We start from the raw sequence: 19,000 nt of genomic DNA on the forward strand, positions 1-19,000 counted from the left end.
AGAATAAATACACCCCCGCTGCATGCCCATTAGCCCCCACCAGAGATCAAATCCCCACCATGCCTCCAGCTCCTCACACAGGTAAATCTGCTCCCAATGATTGTTCCCTAGCCCACCCCTGAGGTCAAATTCCCACCCCCCGGTGCTCCCTTGAGAGAGGCTGTGCGTTCACAACCCTGGGAGAGCCTGGGGAAAGCCTACTGCTGCTGGCAAGACCCCCACCGAGCCCACCAGCCCTTTTATGCATGAGGTGACTTCACTGCCAGACCCCACCGCCAGGCCTGGGTTAGAGTTCACAGAGCCCCTTGAAAGGCGGAGACGGGGGGGAAAAACGGTGCCCTTTACCTGATCCCGGATCCTGTCCTGCTGGCCTCGGATGGCCAGGGCGTGCTGTGGGTACTTGTTCTTCAGGTGGTCCATGAAGGCGTCTCGCTTGCGGTCCATCTCGGCCTTCTGGAGCCCAGTCAGGGCCTCCAGGCTCTGGGCGGCGATCACCGTGTGCCGGCGTTCCGAGGTGTGCACCAGCCCCACGTTGGAGAAGCGCCGGGTCCCGTTCCCCAGGGTCCTGTATTCCCGCGGGTACTCCGCATCGTCTGCCGAGATCATGTGTGTGCTAGTCCTCTCGGGATCTACACGGGGTGGGGGAAGGGGAGAGAGCAGAGCTGGGGTCAGGGACCTTCCCGCCAGCCCTCGGCCTGATGCCTCGGCCGTTGGGGCGACCGTCGAGAGGGGCCAGGGCGGGGCAGGAAATCCAGCAGTTACTGTTCTGTCGTGGAGCTGCCTGGTCGGGGCTGGCAGCCAGGAACTGAAGGGAGGGGCTGATAGCACTGGCTGGCCGGGGGCAGGGTCCACGTTCCAGATCCTCCATCCAGGCCCCCCAGCCAGGCCCTGCTCGTTCAGCCCTGGGGTGCCCCTGGCTGGCGGCCGTACAATGCCCAGGGGATGGGGACTAGGGGCCTGGCTCTCCGTTACCCTGCACAGGTACGCTGTGACCTCACTGCTAGTTTTAGCACGCTAGCTCGAGACGAGCTAGCGTGGGTCTCTACCCAGGCTGGGAAGCAGACTCCCAGCTGCAGTGTAGACTGTGTGGCAATGTTCATCGCTACCCAAGGGGCGGGGCATGGGCAAGGCAGGCAACCACCGGACTTCATTCACGTGGCAGCCCCGTTCTCCAGAGGTGAACTGCCGATGCCTGAAGCCCTCCTAGCTGGCCCCGGCTAACGGCAGAGTGACCCCACCCACAGCGGCTGAATAGAGACAGAGGGGCACTACGGGCAAATACTCTGAACAGGCTGCTCCAGCCTGGGTTCTTGGCCATGCAATGCACCCCGGCTTCTGGTACCACCTCGGTTTGGTGACCAGGAGACAGAGCAATCCACTAATTGGATTCTCAGACAGGTCAGATTTAAAGGGGCGCTGTCCAGTGGTCGCGACTGGGGGGACGGTGTCACACCTGATGAGGAGGTATTGGCCGCTTTGTAAATCTCTCAAGATGGGTTGGATCCATTCGCTGCTCCGCTGCCAGGCAACAAAATACCGAGGGGCCCCAGTGAGCCACCCAGCAGGTGGGGAATTCAACTCCCTCCTTCATCTCTGCCCAGGCTGGGGAATTAGGGCTCGCCCCCTGCAACCGGGGCCTGGGGCAGGTTCTCCAAAGAGCCCAGTCCCCAAGGTGGGAGGAGGGGGCAAAGGTTGTGGGGGGACAGGGACAAGTGACTCAGGAAGGAGATTATCTAAGCTTCTAAGGAGGATGTGTTTTAAGCCAGCAATGGAGGTGAGTTCTAAACCTGTGGTGAAAGCGTCTGACAGCGTCTCTTTAAATCGCCTCTTGGATAAAAGCCACATGAAAAGTCCTGGGCTTGTCCTCGGTGACCAGACGCCAGCAACAGCCCCCCCACCCCCAAGGCATTGTCCCTTTCCCACCTACGCTCCCCCCCTCTCTGCTACTCATTCGGCCCCCAAAAGAGGGCTTGGTGTCTGAGGGGCAAACAGAGGGTGGGTGGATTTCAGGCTCTGGAGAAGGGGGCAGGGTTGGGGGGGATTCTGGCCTGGGGGGGAGGAAAGAGGGTCAGGGGCTGCAATCAGGGTTTTGTCCTGGGACAGATTGCAGCAGAGGGGAGGGGAGAGGGGAGGCCGAAGGCTGCAGGGCCGCCGGCCCGACGCAGCGACAGACGTGGACGGGGGGGACAGGACAGGGGAACCACAGAGATCACAACGTTCAAAATAAAAAGCTAACACTCGACTTGAAACCAAAAACAGTCAGAGACCCATGACGGACGAGGGCCCGAACGCTGCTCCGGAGCAGAGACACACAGAAGGACACAGACAAACGGACATACCAAAAAGAAAATGAAATGCAGGGCAGTGCATGGGGGAGGGAGGGGGACTCCGCCGGCACCGCTCTGAGGCTAAGGTCCAGCTGGTGAAAGCAACGCGCTCCCCACCCGGCGACAGGCGCCTCTTCTCACTTCCCCAGGCGCACGCTTCCTGCAGAGAGACGCCGCTGCGCTGGCACACCAAGGCCCAGGGAGACCCCTTTCTCAGCCAGCTCCCTGCTCCGGCCTCACCCCCTACACCTCTAAGACCGGCCTCTGCAGACTGAGCTGGGAAAGCATTCCCCTCCGAGATCCCCTGGAGCGCTCAGCCCCCACAAACACGAGACCCTGAGAACACAGCTCCAATGGGCAGCTTAGCTCTCCCAGACGGAGCCCCAGCCCCACGGTGCTTTGAGTGACCGAGGTGGATAGCGATGGATTGTTACCGGTGCCTTGGGGTTAAAAAACACTTAAAAACAAGGTGACTGTAGCCCGCGATAAAATCACAGACAAGAGAGGAAGGATGGTCTTGTGCTTAAGACTCTTGGCTGAGACAGCCGGACAGAGGGCTGAAGGAGAATCTCCACCAGCTGTTAACAGTATAGTGCCTATAACACATAGGCAAGCAGTGATTCTCACCACTAGGGGGCAGTGTTTGCATTGCAATAAGTACATTGGTCTTGGGTATTTATATGGGCCCATTACTGCAGTATGTGAGCCTCTCACAATCCATAGCATATTCATCCTGTGAGGTAGGGCAGTGCTGATATATCCATTTTAGGGATGGCAAACTGAGGCACACAGCTGTTAAGTGACTTGCCCAAAGTCATGCAGGAAATTGAACCCCGAGTCTCCAGCTAATGCCTTAACCATCAGCCCAGCCTTCCTTCGTCTTTGGCTAATAGACAGATATTTCTATAGCCATTTCTACCCAGAGAGCTCCAAACATCAAAGCACTTCATGACACCCCAGTAAGGGAGGGAAGGATAAATTAACTCATAAATGGGGAAACCGAGGCACAGGACGCAAAGTAACTGGCCCAAGGTTCCCCAGGCAGAGAGTAGGCAACCGAATTCAGCTTTGCTGGCCCAGTGTTTGGGACCCCTGGACCACGCGTTATTTCTGTGTCAATCGCCCCATCAGTCAATGGTCATTTGCAGAGTGCATTTGTCCCTCTTTTTGCAAAGGAGGAGGATCCCATGGGGGTGGGGGACCGGCAATCACACAGAAAGTAAGGGGGGGGGAGGCAGCTTGCCGGTTTGCAGCCATGGGTAATTCATTGGCTGCACATTGTGATTTTAATTTCCAGTGAGTTGTACCGAGCCTACTACACAACGCGAGTGGTAATTAATGACTGGAACTCCCTGCGTGCGGAGATCGCCTGGAGCTTTTCTGGGGCTTGAAAGGGGAGGGCAGCTTAGGGTCTGTCTCCCCTCAGCGAATTCCAGAATGCCTGTTAAATCCCCAGAGGACACATCCAGGCAGCAAGTCTGGGCTGCAGCAGGGTCCCTCTGACAGCCTTTCACCCTGGCCTCCTTGCGGCTCGCTCAACTGGGCCGCTGGAAAATGGTCAGGGGAACGGCCTTCTCTGGAGCTGTCTGTGCCAGGCTGGGGCTAGGACCGACACCCGGCTGCTCAGGAGAGAGATTCGGAAAAGCCAGCCCAGCTGCCCAGCTAGCCTGGCCTTGAAAAGCCAAGGGTCACCTGGCAGGCTGGTGCCTGATCTAACAGCTGGTGACAGCACCTCCGAGCCAAGGCAGCCGGGAGACGCTCTGGCCTCTGACACGCTCCAGAGGGAAAGTCCAACAGGGACTCCAGCCTCTGGGAGAATCTGCCTCCAGCTCCGCGTCTCCTGCATGGAATCAGGCGGAGAATGGAATTACCGGGCTGGGATTCGGCCAGGTCAGGGCCCCGACTCCCAGCTACGAGACCGAGCGCCCCAGGTTCCTCCGGCGTGACAGATTTTCAAGCTCCGGGAGGTCTTGACCGAGAGAACCACGGGAACTTTCGTGATCTCATGTCAAAGCCTTGCTTTACCGCTGCCAGTAAAGGACTACACACACACACCCCACACACACACACTGTACAGTGCCCCCTAGCGCCAGGCCGGGCATTGGCGCAGTACTGATGCAACACCAATGCTCATGAACTCCCCGTGTTGGTCCACTGCCCGCTCCTACAGTGAACGTGTCATAGAATCAGAGAATCTCAGGGCTGGAAGGGACCTCAGGAGGTATCTAGTCCAACCCCCTGCTCAAAGCAGGACCAATCCCCAACTAAATCATCCCAGCCAGGGCTTTGTCAAGCCTGACCTTAAACACCTCTAAGGATGGAGATTCCACCACCTCCCTAGGTAACCCATTCCAGTGCTTCACCACCCGCCTAGTGAAAGTTTTTCCTAATATCCAACCGAAACTTCCCCCACTGCAACTTGAGACCATTGCTCCTTGTTCTGTCAACTGCTACCACTGAGAACAGCCGAGCTCCATCCTCTTTGGAACCCCCCTTCAGGTAGTTGGTAGCTATCAAATCCCCCCTCATTCTTCTCTTCTGCAGACTAAACAATCCCAGTTCCCTCAGCCTCTCCCCGTAAATCATGTGCCCCAGCTCCCTGACCCTTCTCTGGACTCTCGCCTTGCCATTCCGTGATGTAACCCACGGGAGGCACAGCGCCAGCCAACCAGCATCCCTGCGTGGGGCCATACCCAGCTGGACCAGAGGCAGCCCTGGGAGGACTAGCCGGGCTGTCCAGGCATCCCCAACTCTGTCCACTCCACCGGCAGCCAGCCTTTGGGGTGTGTCTCCCTGATGCAGGGGGCAATGCAGTGAGTGGAGGTCTCTGATTTCTGCTCCCCGTTCATTAGACACCACCGTCCCATTCTGTGCAGCAGTGCCCAGCCCGGAGCTACTAGTGCTCATCAGACCGGCCCCTCTGCTGCGCCTGGGATCTCAAAGGGCTTTGCAGACAATCCCGCTAAGCTCACAGCCTTGGGGCGCGGGTACCTATTCTCAGCCCATCCTCAGGTGGGGAAACAGGCAGGGAAAGACGGGGTGACTTCCCTAGGGTCACAGAGCAAATCAGCAGTCGGGCCGGGAGCAGAACCCAGGAGTCCAGGCTCCCTGTCGTCAACCTGTATTGTAGAAGTTAGAGAGGGAGGAGGCCTATTAAGTTGCCTGTTTCCGCGCTGGACTAGGCCCTACAATAAACAATCAAAGCCCGGGTCAGAGAAACGCAGAGCCTGGATCCTGCAGTGTGGGGAGATGCTGTAGCACTGCAAAGAGTGCACTGCTAGCAGGGAGCGGCTGACGACAGCCTCCTAGGGAGATACCAGGGAAAGGTGGCCAACCTTACAGGATAAATAAATGTGTTAGTCTCTAAGGTGCCACAAGTCCTCCTGTTCTTTTTGCGGCTACAGACTAACACGGCTGCTACTCTGAAACCTTACAGGATAATCACTTATCAGTCCCAGCAGGCACTTCCACTACAAAGTCCTTTCTAAACCCGACCTAATTCGTCCCCACACTGCCCCATGGCAGGGGGAGGTTCTCCCTCTGTCTCACAGATAGGGAAACTGAGGCACAGAGCGGGGCAGTAACTTGCCCGAGGCTGCACAGCAAGTCACCGGCGTCATCGGGACGAGAAGCCAGGTGTCCTAGCCTTCCTCTCCAGCCACTCCAGCACGCAGCCTCCTTACCGAGACCCGCTTGCATGGCTGAAGCAGGAGCGTGCGAAAGCGCACCCGCAGCGTGCGAGAGAGCCCACGATCGTGCAAGAGCAGCCAAGCCGCTCCGGAGGCAACACTGCCGTTTCTGCCAAGAAACCCTCTCCCCTTCCTTGGGCAGTTGGGGGGGGTTGGGGGAGGAGGCAATGGGATTGCAATGGGGCTGCAGCCTGCCCTGCGCTTGCCTCCTTTGGCCGGCGATAGGGCAAGCTCGTGCTGCAGTCCGGGACGCCGCTCCCTGCTTGGGAGTTCAGCAGCAGCCCTAGGAACGGCACCGTGCCAATCTCCCGCCCACCGATCGCCAGCGCATCAGCATGCAGCTCCCGGCTCCCTAATTACACGCTCTGCTGGTGGAACGCGCCAGCTTGCTGGCTCTCTCCCCATTGCTAAAAAGAGTGATTTAAAAAGCCCTGCACGATCCGCAGGCGGGGCAGAGCCAGGCTGCTCAGGGCTGGGGGGCCCCGCTGCTCGGCAGGCCTTCCTCCACCCCGCCTCCCTGCAGAACCGCCCGTGCGCAAGGGCTCTCGCTGGGGGTCCGGCTGGAACCGAAGGGAAAGGTCTGTCGGTGCCATTAACCCCAGGAGCCACACACTGGTACCCACCAGCACGGCAGTTAGAGGAGCAGCCCCGGGCGAACAGTTCTGGCAGATAATCCCCCCTCTGGATCCCAGCTCCCCTCGTCTCCAAAGACAGAGGATGACGAGCAAGTGGAGGGGGCAGTACCCCCGCAGGCATCGGATCCTGGGCGCCATCTCCAGGCCAAGCTTTGCCAAGCCCCCCATATTATTCCCGCCCCCCCCATCTTTTTCCCCATGGCCAAAGCAGCTTGCAGAGGCCTGTGGCTGTCCCGCTTTGGGTGGGGAGCCTTGCAGCTCTCCCAGACTAAACGAGGTCAGGCTGAGTTTGTATGTTGGTGGGAGACCCCCAGGGCCTGGCTGTGAGAAAGGAGCTAACCCACATGTGGTCTTTCACGATCCCATAAGAACAAGAGTGTTACCCGGGTTTCCTGGCCAAAGTGAAACTGGGGTAATTACATTCCACTGACTTAAATCCTCCCCGCCCAGCAGAATTTCTCTTTTTTTCCTTTCAAGCTCATGCATCCTACGGTCGTGAGATGTTCCAAACAGCTGCCATGTTCCACCCTAGAGGTGGCTGCATGTCAGCGAGTGGGGAAAGCGATTGATTAGTTTGTCAGCTGCTTCCTGAAGCGGACCCCAAGTTAGGTCCTGGAGGTGGGATAAGTGGGAGCATTGCAGGGAAGGGGGGTGCTGCAGCTAATGGGTGTGCCACGAGGTCGGCTCAGTTGATGGTTGTATAAGACTGAATGGAGGGAAATGGTACCTCCAGCCTCTGAAACCACCTCTGCTGCTCAGCCACGGGACCCATCCTCTCCCACCCAGCAGCCAACACCTCTCAACTGCCTGCCAAGCCCTTTGGGTGATGGTGCCCTGCCCTGGCCTGGTCCTGCTGGCTGCAGGGCCAACTCGAGGCAGCACATCCCGCCACCCTGAGAATAATTAAGCAAAAACGTTTAAGAAGAGAATGTTTCTCCTTGGCGCAGACAGCCCAGGGCTCCAGTGCCCGGGCATGGGCTGCAACGGGCCTGGAGTCCAGGCGTCCCGCGCAGCACCAGACTGCTGCGGCGGCCGGAAGCTGGGCAGGGGGGCTGCCTTTGCAACCTGTCTGTACAGCGCCTAGCGCAATGGGGCCCTGCTCAGCGTTCCTCCGGGCTTCCCTACCAGCCGTGATAAATCGTGCATGATGACAAGGGGGAGAGGAGAAGCTCGGGCTTCCCAGGGTAGGGAGGTTCTTGGGGACACGGGACCGGGGTGATATTTTCATTCCTTCCCCCAAAGAAAACAGGAGAATGGAGCCAGGCCAGGAAGGGGCCCTCGTTAAAGGTGCAGCAGAGACGAGGCGGGTGGCAGCCCAGGCATGGAGCCTTGCAGCCTCACAGCCGGGAACATCATCCGCGCTGGCATCTGCTGGGACGCAGCCTTCGAGCAGGTCCCCATTTCCAGCCCAGCTCTGGCTGTGGGTCACCCGGGCGGTAGCTCCACAGTCCTGACTGCTGTTAACCCTTTGCTGCCCCCAAAGCCGGGAGCGATCGTCGGGCCTGGGGGAGGATGCTCAGGGCTGGCCGTGAGCGTGAGAAACCCTCCGGAGACATGGGGCACAGCTGGGTGCCCTGTGTGGGGACCTCGCAGCTCGCATCAGGCCTGATCGGCCCTCGGTGGGGGAAGCCTCTGCTCTGCCACGCCTGGCCACGAAACCGGGGGAGGGGGGGACGACACCGTCCCCGACCCAGGCTCCCAATGGCCTCCCTGCTCCCCAGCACAGACTTCCCCCAGCCGCGTGGCTGGTCCAGGCTCTCGCTGGGGGACGATCGCCGAGGAGGGAGCGGTGGGGCCAGTCTGCGTGCTGCCTGGCTGACCGCACTAGAACAGCCCTGCTGCACGACGGCCAATGGGCCCCGAACCAGCCTCCTGGAGCGGGGCAGGGAAGGGAGACCGGACGGAGTTACCCGCCACGCCCCGGCAGCGCTCGCTTACCCGTTGGCTAACACAGGATGAGGGCTGAGCTGGCTTCGGGATGGTGCCGCTGTGAAGGACGGATGGCTTCCAGGTCACAACCCCCACCTTCCTGGGGGTGGTGGGCAGGAGAACCCCCACCCCACACACGCCCCCCTCCCTTGGCAGGGTGGAAAGAGACTCCTTGGCAAGCAGCAGAATCCCCACGAGGACAATAGCAATCCCACGGAGAGTCCCGGCGTCTGGGGCGAGGCCCTGCTCCCCAGCAGACGGTGGGTTAAGGAAGCTCCCGAACTCTCCTCTGACTCATCCATCCATCGCCCTTACCTGCCGACCAAGGTGTCTCCCCGGCCGCTGCAGGGGAGCCACGCCCCAGGGTCCTATGGGGCACGTGCTGGGGACACAGCCATGGCCCCCTCTCCCTGTGAGATCTGCCTGAACGCCAGGCAAGCGCGCCAGCCCTGCTCCTCGCAAGCCTCAGAGAGACACTGACTCCTCGGGAGCCGTGCGCACAGCCCCAGCGATCGCTCTCCTTTTACATCTCCCGGCCCTCTGAGGAGCCCACCAAAAAGCCAGCTAGCCCCATAGTGCCAGCGCCCCGCGAGATGGGCCGGGGAGGGACGGCGCAGAGGGTCCCCGGCGGGATGTCATCAGGGGCCGCTCAGTGGGGATGATCAGCGAGAGGATCTTTCCAACACAGTTTATTACTGCAGCTTCATAAATCTTCATGAGGCAGCGAGGCTCACGCGGGCCATGAAAGCAGCGGCCGTTAGCAGAACATGAAAAATAGTCCGAGGGAGCGAACAGACGGAAAAGGGGAAGGACGCGGCACGGCGGAGAGAGTGCATTTGGAGAGATCGAAACCCCTCGGAGCTACGAGATTCCTCCCTGCCCAGCCATTAAGGAAGCAAGAAAGAGAAAGCAATGCACGCGTGTCCCTCAGAACCACTGCAGCTGTGGAGACGCAGAGCCAGCGGGCTTTTGCTGGCTGGCTGGAGTTCCCTGCTCTGGAGATAACCCCTTCCACGCTGGGCTGCTTGCACGCCTGCAACTGCTTCCCCCCAGCTCCCTCTCCTCTCCTGCCACCTGCACCACCGAATCCTCCAAAGCCCGGGAAGCGCTTTCTCTTTCTCGGCGCAACTTTGCTGCCGCGGGGTCATGGAGGCGCCTGTGCCGGCCGTCCTGTGCCAGGATCCTTTGCGCCGTCACGGTCCGTCTGGTTAAACGAGAGAGGAGGGAACATCGTCGGCGTGGGGGAGCGACGGGAGAGGGGCAGATCCCCGACTTGGAGCGTTTTGACAGGCCGCACTTCTCTGCGTCTGTGCCAGAGGGCTCACCCGGTGCCGCTCCCTCAGTGCTGGGTCTGCCCAACAGAACGAGCTCGGCAGAACCGGCTCAAGCAGCCCTGCGCTCGGAAAGCCGCCTAACCGGCACAGCTAACCCAGCTGTCTGGCGGTTCAAGCCGAAGGGCAGAGCCAGCTGTGGGGAGGGCTGAGATGGCCTGGCTGGTTTTTCCGGCTGGAGGGCCCCAGAGCAGATCAACCCAGTGAGCCCACCCCAGCTCGGCTGAGACATGCTCTGCCTTGCTGAGGTTTCACCCTATGTCCACGCTGGAGCCATTTGAAGCCACTTCAGTTGCAATCCCCACTGGGTACCCATCCCCTGGCTCCCGGGAGCAGTGCATTGTGGGAAGATGGTGAAAAGCCGTCTGTGCCCTATGGGAGGAACCGCCGCTTGTTCTCTTACACCGTCCGGGTTGGCAGCAAGCAGGATGGCAGTTTAGAGCTGAGGAAAGCAAGTCAGACCCGGTCAGGATTTGGCCCCCCGTGTGCGCTGCTTGCGACACACGTGGGCCTGTGGGTGCCAGGCGTGCTTCGAGCGTGCAAGGGGCACCCCGCGGCTCTTGGAACGGTACGTGGCTCGAGTGTGTCACGGCCTCCTGCGGAGAGATGCTTCCAGCAGGGGCAGCCCCAGCCCGTGGGGAACGAGACAGGGACTTGGCTCACCGCACTGCCCTAGGAAAGTGAGTGAGCCGCCCCTGGCCCACAGGCACTAGGGGATCTGTCCTCTCCTGCCCAGGCCCCCTCACACTCCGGGCTGGAGTGCTGGCCAATGGGGACCTGCTAGCCCCACTCACTGCTACCGGAGGAGGCAGCAGCCTCAGGGCCAGAGACAGCTGCTAGGGGCCCTGCTCTCCTACCAGCCAACCTCTGCCCGCTAGTCTAGACAAGGGCAGGGTACGGACGGGGGGCCCCTCCATGCAAGTGACCCAGGTTTTCTCTCTCTACCATGGGCAGCATCAGTGGCAGGATCGTTGGTGACCATTAAACAACGGTGGCACAGACTGGATCCCACCCAGAGGAGCTGGAAGGCTGATGATCCTGGGGAACACCAGTCAAAGCACTGCTGGCGAGATGGTGCCCATTAGGAACTGGCACTGAGACAAGGGGCAGAGACGCTGCCGGAAAGGGCAGTCGATTCAAACCGTCCAGCTGGCAGGAGATTTGCTGCGGGAGACCTGGTAACGTCTCCTTTAATTAGCGCTCTGCGTGGGCACGGGGCAAAATAATACCTCGGCCTTCCCTTTACAGTTAAACAGTTTGGATCTGCGAATCACTGGGCAGGGGGCAGAAGTTACGGTCAGGCACCCCCCTTCGGAACCTGCTCTCCCCAAAATGCAGCCCCAGAAACACCCTGCAGCTGCCCCTTGCCCAGGGCGGCTCAGGGCAACATCTTTCTGCAATGCCCTCCTCTAAACCCACCTTGCACTATTTCCCCTGGTATTTGGAGCCTTGCCCAGAGGGCTGTCTGCCCCTCCTGGTGCCCCCCCCCCCAGAGGAGTAGATTGTTTTGCTACCCAGCCCCTCTCCGCCCGCTGCGATTCCTGGAAAAGAGGAAGTATTTTTATTACCGCCATTAACAAGCGTTCTGGGACGGCAGCTCAGGCAACAAGCCCGTCAGGAGAGAGATCCATGGCAACTCTCGTCCCGCTTCTGGGAGACATCCACGGCTAGTTACCGAGCATCTGCCTCAACCTGCCCTGCGCGCAGGACCCCGCAGAGGCTAGCCGGACTCACTCACGCTGGGCAGGGCCACTGAAGTCGACAGGCCCTGCCCCTCGTGCCGCCGCTTACACCAGCACTAGCGGATCCTCCTCCCACTGTGCAAATGGCGACCCGAGGTGCCCGGCAATGGTGAAGTGGGCCCGTTCCCAGAACAAGGCGCTACTCCGGGGAAGGACGGCAGCATCTTAACCAGCACGTTCTCGTCTTCACCTCGGCTAGCCACGGCCGCCTCTTCTAGAGGGCAACGTCCAGACATAGTATGCCACCCCACAGTGCTTGCCTTCAGCACTGCCCGGCACCATGCGGTTAGCCCCAGTCAGGCCCTGGGCTCTGCCCTCCCTTAGCCCCTGGGCTGTGTGCAGGAGGGACCTGGGGTGGAAAACTGTTCACACACAGCTCCTGCCAAACCGTCTTCTCCAGGGGCTTGGCTGATGGCCAGAACAGTACCCCACAGTGGCTAAGACTAGGCCGCAGCCTTGCAGCTAGAATGGGTGTAACTGTCCGTTGAGTCCAACAGATGCCGCCCTACGTCAGGGTAGGAAGGCTGGGCCGGAGGGGCAGGGCACCAGACTGGGAGTCAGGCTACGTGGGTTGAGCTCTTTGGGCAAGTCACTCATCTCCCCTATTCCTCATTCCCCCATCTGTAAAAGGGGGACAACGCGTCCCTCCATTGCAGGAACGTGATGAGCAGAGATCCAGGAACTGCAGCAATGGGGCTAACCAAATACGGGACACACCCACTCGTCTCTCCTTGCCCGGGCAGGATTGGTCCCCCTGGACAGTGACCAGTGCTTTGTCCACTCTGTTGCTGATTGACCAGCTGATCAGAAATTCTCCATCTAGAGCAATGCTCGGAGCCTGGGTTAGCCGGTGCGGCTGCGAGAGGCCATACTGAGCATGCTCCACGCTGCGCTGCCCGACTATCAGCCGCCATAAAGCTTCGCCCGGGTCTCCCCGACAAGCTTTTTTTTTTCTTTCCCCAATCAAAAAACATATTGAAGAGCAAATCAGAATGCAAATGACTCAGATGAGGAATGCGAGCTCCCATTATCCCATCACCCTGCCACGCGCTGAACGGAGCTGATTAGTGCCAACGGTTTTCGACAGCCGGAGCTGTTTATTTAAAGTCAATCTGCAAAGAAACGTGGCCTGGCGTTGGCTTCGGCGGCTACAGTCTCCTTTCTGCTGGAAACCTGACATAAAAGCCTCCAATTGGTCCCTAGAGCAGGGAGCGGGTCTCAGCCTGGGGGTCGGGAGCCCCAGCAGGTGAGGGGCAGGTGCTGGGGATGGAAACCACGCGGCCCTGCCCTTATTACTAAACGGGAGGGGGTCCAGGCTAGATCCCAGCGAGCTGGGAGGGGATTCCAGGAGGGAAAGTGAGGCCCTGGCATGGCAGAAGTGGAGAAGAACTGGCCTGTGATAAATCTGGCCATTGAGAACCAGACAATTGTACCCTCTGTCCACACAGATCCTCTTGGTATCCAGTGGGGCAGAGGAACTGTTGGCTAATTATCTATTACTAAGGCTCTATTACAAACATTCAGGTCGTTACCCTCCTAACACTAACCCATTGCTCTGGGGTAGGAAAATAGCAGCTTCTTCACAGAGCGGGGACTGAGGCCCAGACTCGTCCGGGGTCACACAGGGAAATCTGTGGTGGAGCCGGGAACTGAGCCCAGAGACCCCGAGTGCCTTCACCGCAAGACGCCACCTATTTCCCGGCGCCTGGATGGATTCAGCCTGAGCCGAGTGCTCGTACAGTCTGATTCCAGTGTACCTGTTAAATATCACACCCCATCCCCAGCACACCACCACCCAGACGGCACCTCGCACAACGGGGCCCTGGCCGCTGGGCACTGGGGCAACACCAAAAACCCCGGAAGAATAATGCGTATTATGAAGTCAAGGAAGGAGGTGCACCCAAGCACCTGTGACGGCAGTAAAATTTGTTGCCCAGCTGAAATCTGAAGCGCTCCGATCCCCTGGGACCGGCTTGTATGGATCCCTATCTCCGAGCCTCAGGAGTCACTCCCCTGCGCTGCAGAGATCCAGCCAACCGGGCTGCGCCCAGGTCTATCTCTGTAGCACCAGCCCTGGAGACTGATCTAAAGGCCAGGGCTCCGGAGACGGGAGAGCAGCGGCCGCCTGCACTGGCGGAGAATTGTCAGCAAACGCATCCCCCTGCCTGGCAGAGATAAGCACAAGGAGGAAATTAAACAAAAAAACCCACCAACCCGGCCCATCGCACAAACCCAGCCACTCACAAACAATCACTGCCAAGCCAGCCGCCTATCCTTACATGGCTCAGCCACCGCGCCCTTTGCTCGAGGACTGCAGGGGGTGCCCCAGGCCACAGTGTGCATCTTGGGGGAGGTGAATGGGTATCTGCAGGGGGTTGGGATAGTGAGGGGCATTTGGATGCACATCCGCAGCGAACTCACTGTGCTCTGTGCGTGAGCCCGAGCAGAGGCCGCGCACGTAGGCTTGTGTATGTATATTTTGCCTGCTCGAATGGGTCTGTCCCAGCACATGAGCATCAAGAGAGAGTTTGTGTCCTTAAAACAAATGCAACCTTCCCCCCGCCCCCTGAGCCCCAGGGCTGCCTTATTTGAGGAGGGAAGAGCAATATGAAGGATGAAAGCTCACAGACATCTTGCATGATCCATTCGCTCCTAGAGCAATGGAGATCTGGGGCTGCATCTCCTGGAACAACTCAGGTATGGCCAGATCAAACCAGGGGTTGGATCCTGTCTCCAGCTAGAGCCAGTGCCAGATGCTGCAGGGGACGGTGCAAGAATCCCCCTAGAGGACAATTATGGAATAACATGACCACTGGGGAAGTTCCTTCCTGATCCCCAGCAGTTAGTGGAAGCCTTAGGCCCGGAAGCATGAGGGTTTACAGCCCTTAGACACGCTTTTGTTAGCCTCTCTATGGTAAGCGAGGATGCTATCATTGTCTTTATAAATATCTCCTCCTTTTTTTAATCCTACTAAGCTTTTGGCCTCGCTGTCCTGTGGCAGTGAGTTCTACAGGCTAATTTTGCATTGTGTACAAAAGTGTTTCCTTTTAAATCCGTTGCCTTCCCATTTCACAGACAGGTGACATTTATCTCTCCCCCGCCACACTCTGCCCCCTCTCATCTCCAAACGCCAGGGCAAGACAAGATGCCATCTCCCCAGGAGGGCCCGGTGACAATGAAGCAACAACACGTATGAAATCATACCCGTATGCAGAGATGTCAAAGCGCTTTACAAAGAAAGGGGCTTTATCTACCTTTGGGGGAAACTGAGGCACAGAGACCTGCCCAAGGTCATGCAATGAACCTGTGGAAGTGCTAGGAATAGAACCCAGATATCCGGACTCCCAGCTCAGGATCCAAGCTGCCCCCGCACTGGGAAGAAATCCCCCAGTCAGTCACCACTGTGGTTACCATCTGCCAGATGCTCAGCGGCCTACATGCAACGAGTTGGTGGGGCTCAGCCCAGTTCCCAGGTGTTTGGCCATTAAAGGTGGCTAGATTAATTGGGCCTCCTCACTGGCAGCCTCAGAAGAGACGCCAAGGACAAAAAGGCCATGGACACTGCCCTCTCAGCTGTAGAGGCCAGATCCTTCCTGAGCAGGGGGAGGCACAGCGGGTGGGTAATGTGGGGGCCCCGGCGCTGCCCTGGCTGGATCTGCTCTGTGGTTCAAGGTCTTCGCTCTGCAGCTGGCACGTCTCAGCAGCACAAAATCCACGTGCCGCTCTTCAATTTAGAACCCAGCTGGGTGGGAAGAGCGAGCGGGAAGAATTCTCGTCTGATTGTCAAACCCTTCATGGAATGCAAATCCCCTCCAGCCGGCAGCACACAATGACAGCGACTTCCATCTCCCAGGGCAGCACTATCCCCTTCCCAGATGGGGGCACCGAGGCAGAGGAAGGGGAAGGATTTAACCTACCTCTCCCAGTCACTGGCAAAGCTGGGAAGAGAACCCAAGAGTCCCAGCTGCCAGCCCCCTGCTGTAACCACTACCCCAGACTCCCTCCAAGCTGGGCACAGAACCGTGGCGCTCTAGAGGCCAGTCCTGCTGTAGCCACCACACTGCCTCCCCAAGCTGGGGATAGAACCCAGGCGTCCTGGCGCCCAGCTCCATGGCCGAGCTGCCAGGCGAGGCTCTCTCCAAGTGCTGGGTTTCCTGCAATACACAGCTGTGCCCCCTTGACAAACTTGAGCACTGACTAGTCAAGTGCCTTCCCAAAAGGCTTTTCCAACATGCGGGATTCCCTGCTTCCATGCCCCCAGCCCTGGCCGCACAGAGCGCCCGGTCTGGTTGCTCAGCCTAGCCTCCGTGGCAGCGAAAAGCACGAAGCCAGCCCCGTCCATCCTAAGCCTGGCGTCTCAGCCTTGCCCTGTCTCATCGGCTTAGCGTTTCCACTCGGACTTCTGACAGCTTGCTCCACGTGGGTAGCTACTTCCACCTTCATCTCAGTTTTGTTCAGGGTCTGCTAGTCTAACGCTCGGCAGGGTGGAGGGGCAGGACGTGCAGGGGTGGGGGTGGGGGACACTTTTGCAGGTGGCCCCCTGCGGTTTCCATTGGAAGGGGCCTTCTCCGGTGGGGGTGGGACGCAGAATGGCGCAGGAGCGCACAAAGGCCTCTGCAGCAGGCCTTGCTTGCAGGGCGGAGATGGGGACTTTAAGCAGCTTTCGAGTGACTTGTCTCGCTGGAACATTCAAGGGCCAGGTGCGGTGGTTCACAGGCTCTGCGGGACGCAGCGTGGCTCTGCTTCCGGCTCGCTGCCTGGCAGACACGGACAACGCAGATCCGCCCGGCCAGTCCCTACTTGGCCCTTTCTCTGGGGCGTCAGATGCGCAGCAACGGCGCAGGAGCGGCTTTGGCGCGGTGGCCTGCCCCCTTCCAGGGGGCTCAGCAAACTGCCCTGCGCAGCCTCTGTCATCCCTTCCTGGCAGGCGGAATGGAATCTCCGCCAGGTTATGCCTTCGAGAGATGGGGATCCAAAAAGCTGGATTTCGCCCTCAGTGGCAATCAATGGATGCTCAGAATCAACTTCCCGCCTTCCCAGCCCAATCACCCCTGCTCTGGCCTACAGTTGAGGCTCAAGAAAATTCAGCACACATGCTGCCCTATGGAAGCACAACCCTGTTTCCAAAGAGGGTGGAAAACCGGTCCAGCCTGTGGAGAGCTGGTGGAGCAGCGAGCCTCCATTGCCCCGTCTTCTTGCTGGAGGAGGGGAGGGATTTGGAGATTGGTGCTTTCCCCCCTCTGCCTGGGGGCACTTGCCAGCTTTCCTCATCACCCCCTGATGTCCCCTATTTCCAGACCCAGGCCTCGTAGCACCAGGAATGCTGATTGCTGGTGCTACAGAGCCAGGACTGGGAAACACAGGCATCCCAGTAGTCAAACTGTGACAGGAGGTTCTGACGAAGTGAGGGGGGTTTTCTTGGTTTTTCCAATGGTTGCATGCAGAGGGGATGGGACTCAGTTTCCCTGGGTGTTACTGGTTTAATGAGGTGATGGGAGAGGGAGTTTGTTGTTACAGAGGACCTGCGACAGAACTTGGGATCCCAGCCAATGGCCTGGAGAATGGAGACCCCAGCGACTGGTGACCTGGTGACCCGGAGGCCCAGCTCAGGAGTCACACCCAGTTCTGGCCAGTGGGAGGACAATGGGCTGCGAAGAGAGGAACCCGGTGACCGACCAGCTGTTTCCAGCCAGAGGGGGCCAGAGGATGGAAGAGAGGAGAGGACGCCCAGGCGACCCTGTTTACCAGGATAGAAGACAATGGACAGAGGTGGGATTTGGGGAAGGTGAAATCCGTGACAACGGTGAAGGAAGGAGAGGGAGAGGAACTGAAGCAGGTCATCGGAAGAAACGTGGGATCAGAGGAAGGGTGGCTCAGCGGTTAGACAGCTAGGCTGGGAGGTGGGGAGCCGGGAGCCAATTCCCTGCTCTGCCACAGACATCCTGTCGGACCGTGGGCCAGTCACTTAATCTCTCTGTGCCTAAATTGTCCATCTGTACTAGGGGGATGACAGCCCTGCCCTACCACACAGGACAGCTGCGGGGAGAAATACACTGAAGATTGTGATGCTGTGGGCATGGGGGCCATCTAAGTACCTTGCATAGAGGAGGGACAGCTCGCCAGGCCGGTACAAAGCACTGCTCGATGTGTGTTTCATCTCCTTCTCTCTCCCTGAGGATGTGAGCCTGCTACAGGTGCCGGGGGGGATTTACTGCTTCAGTTCAAGCAGCATAGGAGGCTAGCTAAACGGGAAACTGAGGCACAGAGATGGAGGAAGTGACTAGCCCAAGGGCCAATGGTAGTGACAGGAGCCGAACTCAGGAGTCCTGACTCCCAGGTCCACCATCCCCTGCACCCAACAGCCAGGGGCTTGCCACTGAATCACTGCCTCTCTCCCACTGCACATGTGTGCACAGTCCCATGTCCTCTTCGGCCACCACTGCTAGGGGGCTCCTTGTCTGGCTGCTGGCAAAGCCCTCAGACACGTGTGCAGATCGGTGCAGGTGCTACTGCCCGGGGGATGGGCCAGCGTGTGTCTGTTCGCCACTGCCCTCTACTGGGCAGAATAGATCAGACTTGGTCACACATCCCCTCTGCTGCTGTCAGGAGCCAGTCAGAGCTGGTGCTGGTGCTTCCTGAGGAGAAGCGGGTGCAGGGGTTGAGCGGCTAAGGGAGGCTGGATTAGCAGGAGATGGTGCAGGTGGGTGCAGGGCCGGCTCAGGCCTTTTTTGCTGCCCCAAGCGGTGAAAAAAAAAAAGATAAAGCCGCGATCGGCGGCACTTCGGCGGCAGCTCTACCGCGCCACTTCATTCTTCGGCGGCAATTCGGCGGCAGGTCCTTCCCGCCGAGAGGGACCGAGGGACCCGCCGCCGAATTGCCACCGAAGACCCGGACGTGCCGCCCCTTCCCATTGGCCGCCCCAAGCACCTGCTTCCTGCACTGTGCCTGGAGCCGGCTCTGGGTGGGTGTGATGAAGTGGGGGGGTTTCTTGGTTTTTTCAATGGTTTGCATGTAGAGGGGGTGGGACTCAGTTTCCCTGGTGTTACTGGTTTAACGAGGTGATGGGGGAGGACCAGCGGTGACCGGACCAGCCGGTTCCAGCCAGAGGGTCCAGAGGACAGAAGCGAGGAAAGCAGTCCCAGGCGACCTGTTTACCTGGATAGAAGGCAATGGACAGAGGCGGGGCCTGGGGGAGGTGATATCAGAGGCCCAGCTGGGAAGCAGGGGCCTTGGGACTGGAGAGGGGGAGCAGGCAGAGCCCACCTGGATGCAGGGGAGACTGGGATATGCTGTGCTGAGGGAGGCCAGGCCTGAGGCCCCGGAGAGTTTCCTGTGCTGTGTTCAGAC

The 19,000-nt window shown here is 59.2% G+C and overlaps 1 protein-coding gene across 8 annotated transcripts in view; it reads right to left on the minus strand.

Annotated features, from left to right (window-relative positions):
* SRCIN1 (SRC kinase signaling inhibitor 1) overlaps positions 1–19,000 on the minus strand; it is a 186,465-nt gene that overhangs the window by 94,941 nt on the left and 72,524 nt on the right. For 6 of the 8 annotated variants that reach the window (XM_054014405.1, XM_054014406.1, XM_054014401.1 and 3 more), the window contains exon 2: positions 346–629. In XM_054014405.1, coding sequence (XP_053870380.1) covers positions 346–606 — 261 coding nt within the window. In that variant the 5' untranslated portion in view covers positions 607–629. Of the gene's footprint in view, positions 1–345; positions 630–19,000 lie in introns of those variants that run through there. The other 2 variants (XM_054014402.1, XM_054014404.1) reach the window with 1 other exon arrangement.

The sequence above is a fragment of the Malaclemys terrapin genome, chromosome 25 (genome assembly GCF_027887155.1).
Source record: "Malaclemys terrapin pileata isolate rMalTer1 chromosome 25, rMalTer1.hap1, whole genome shotgun sequence".
In the NCBI taxonomy this organism is placed as follows: Eukaryota; Metazoa; Chordata; order Testudines; family Emydidae; genus Malaclemys; species Malaclemys terrapin.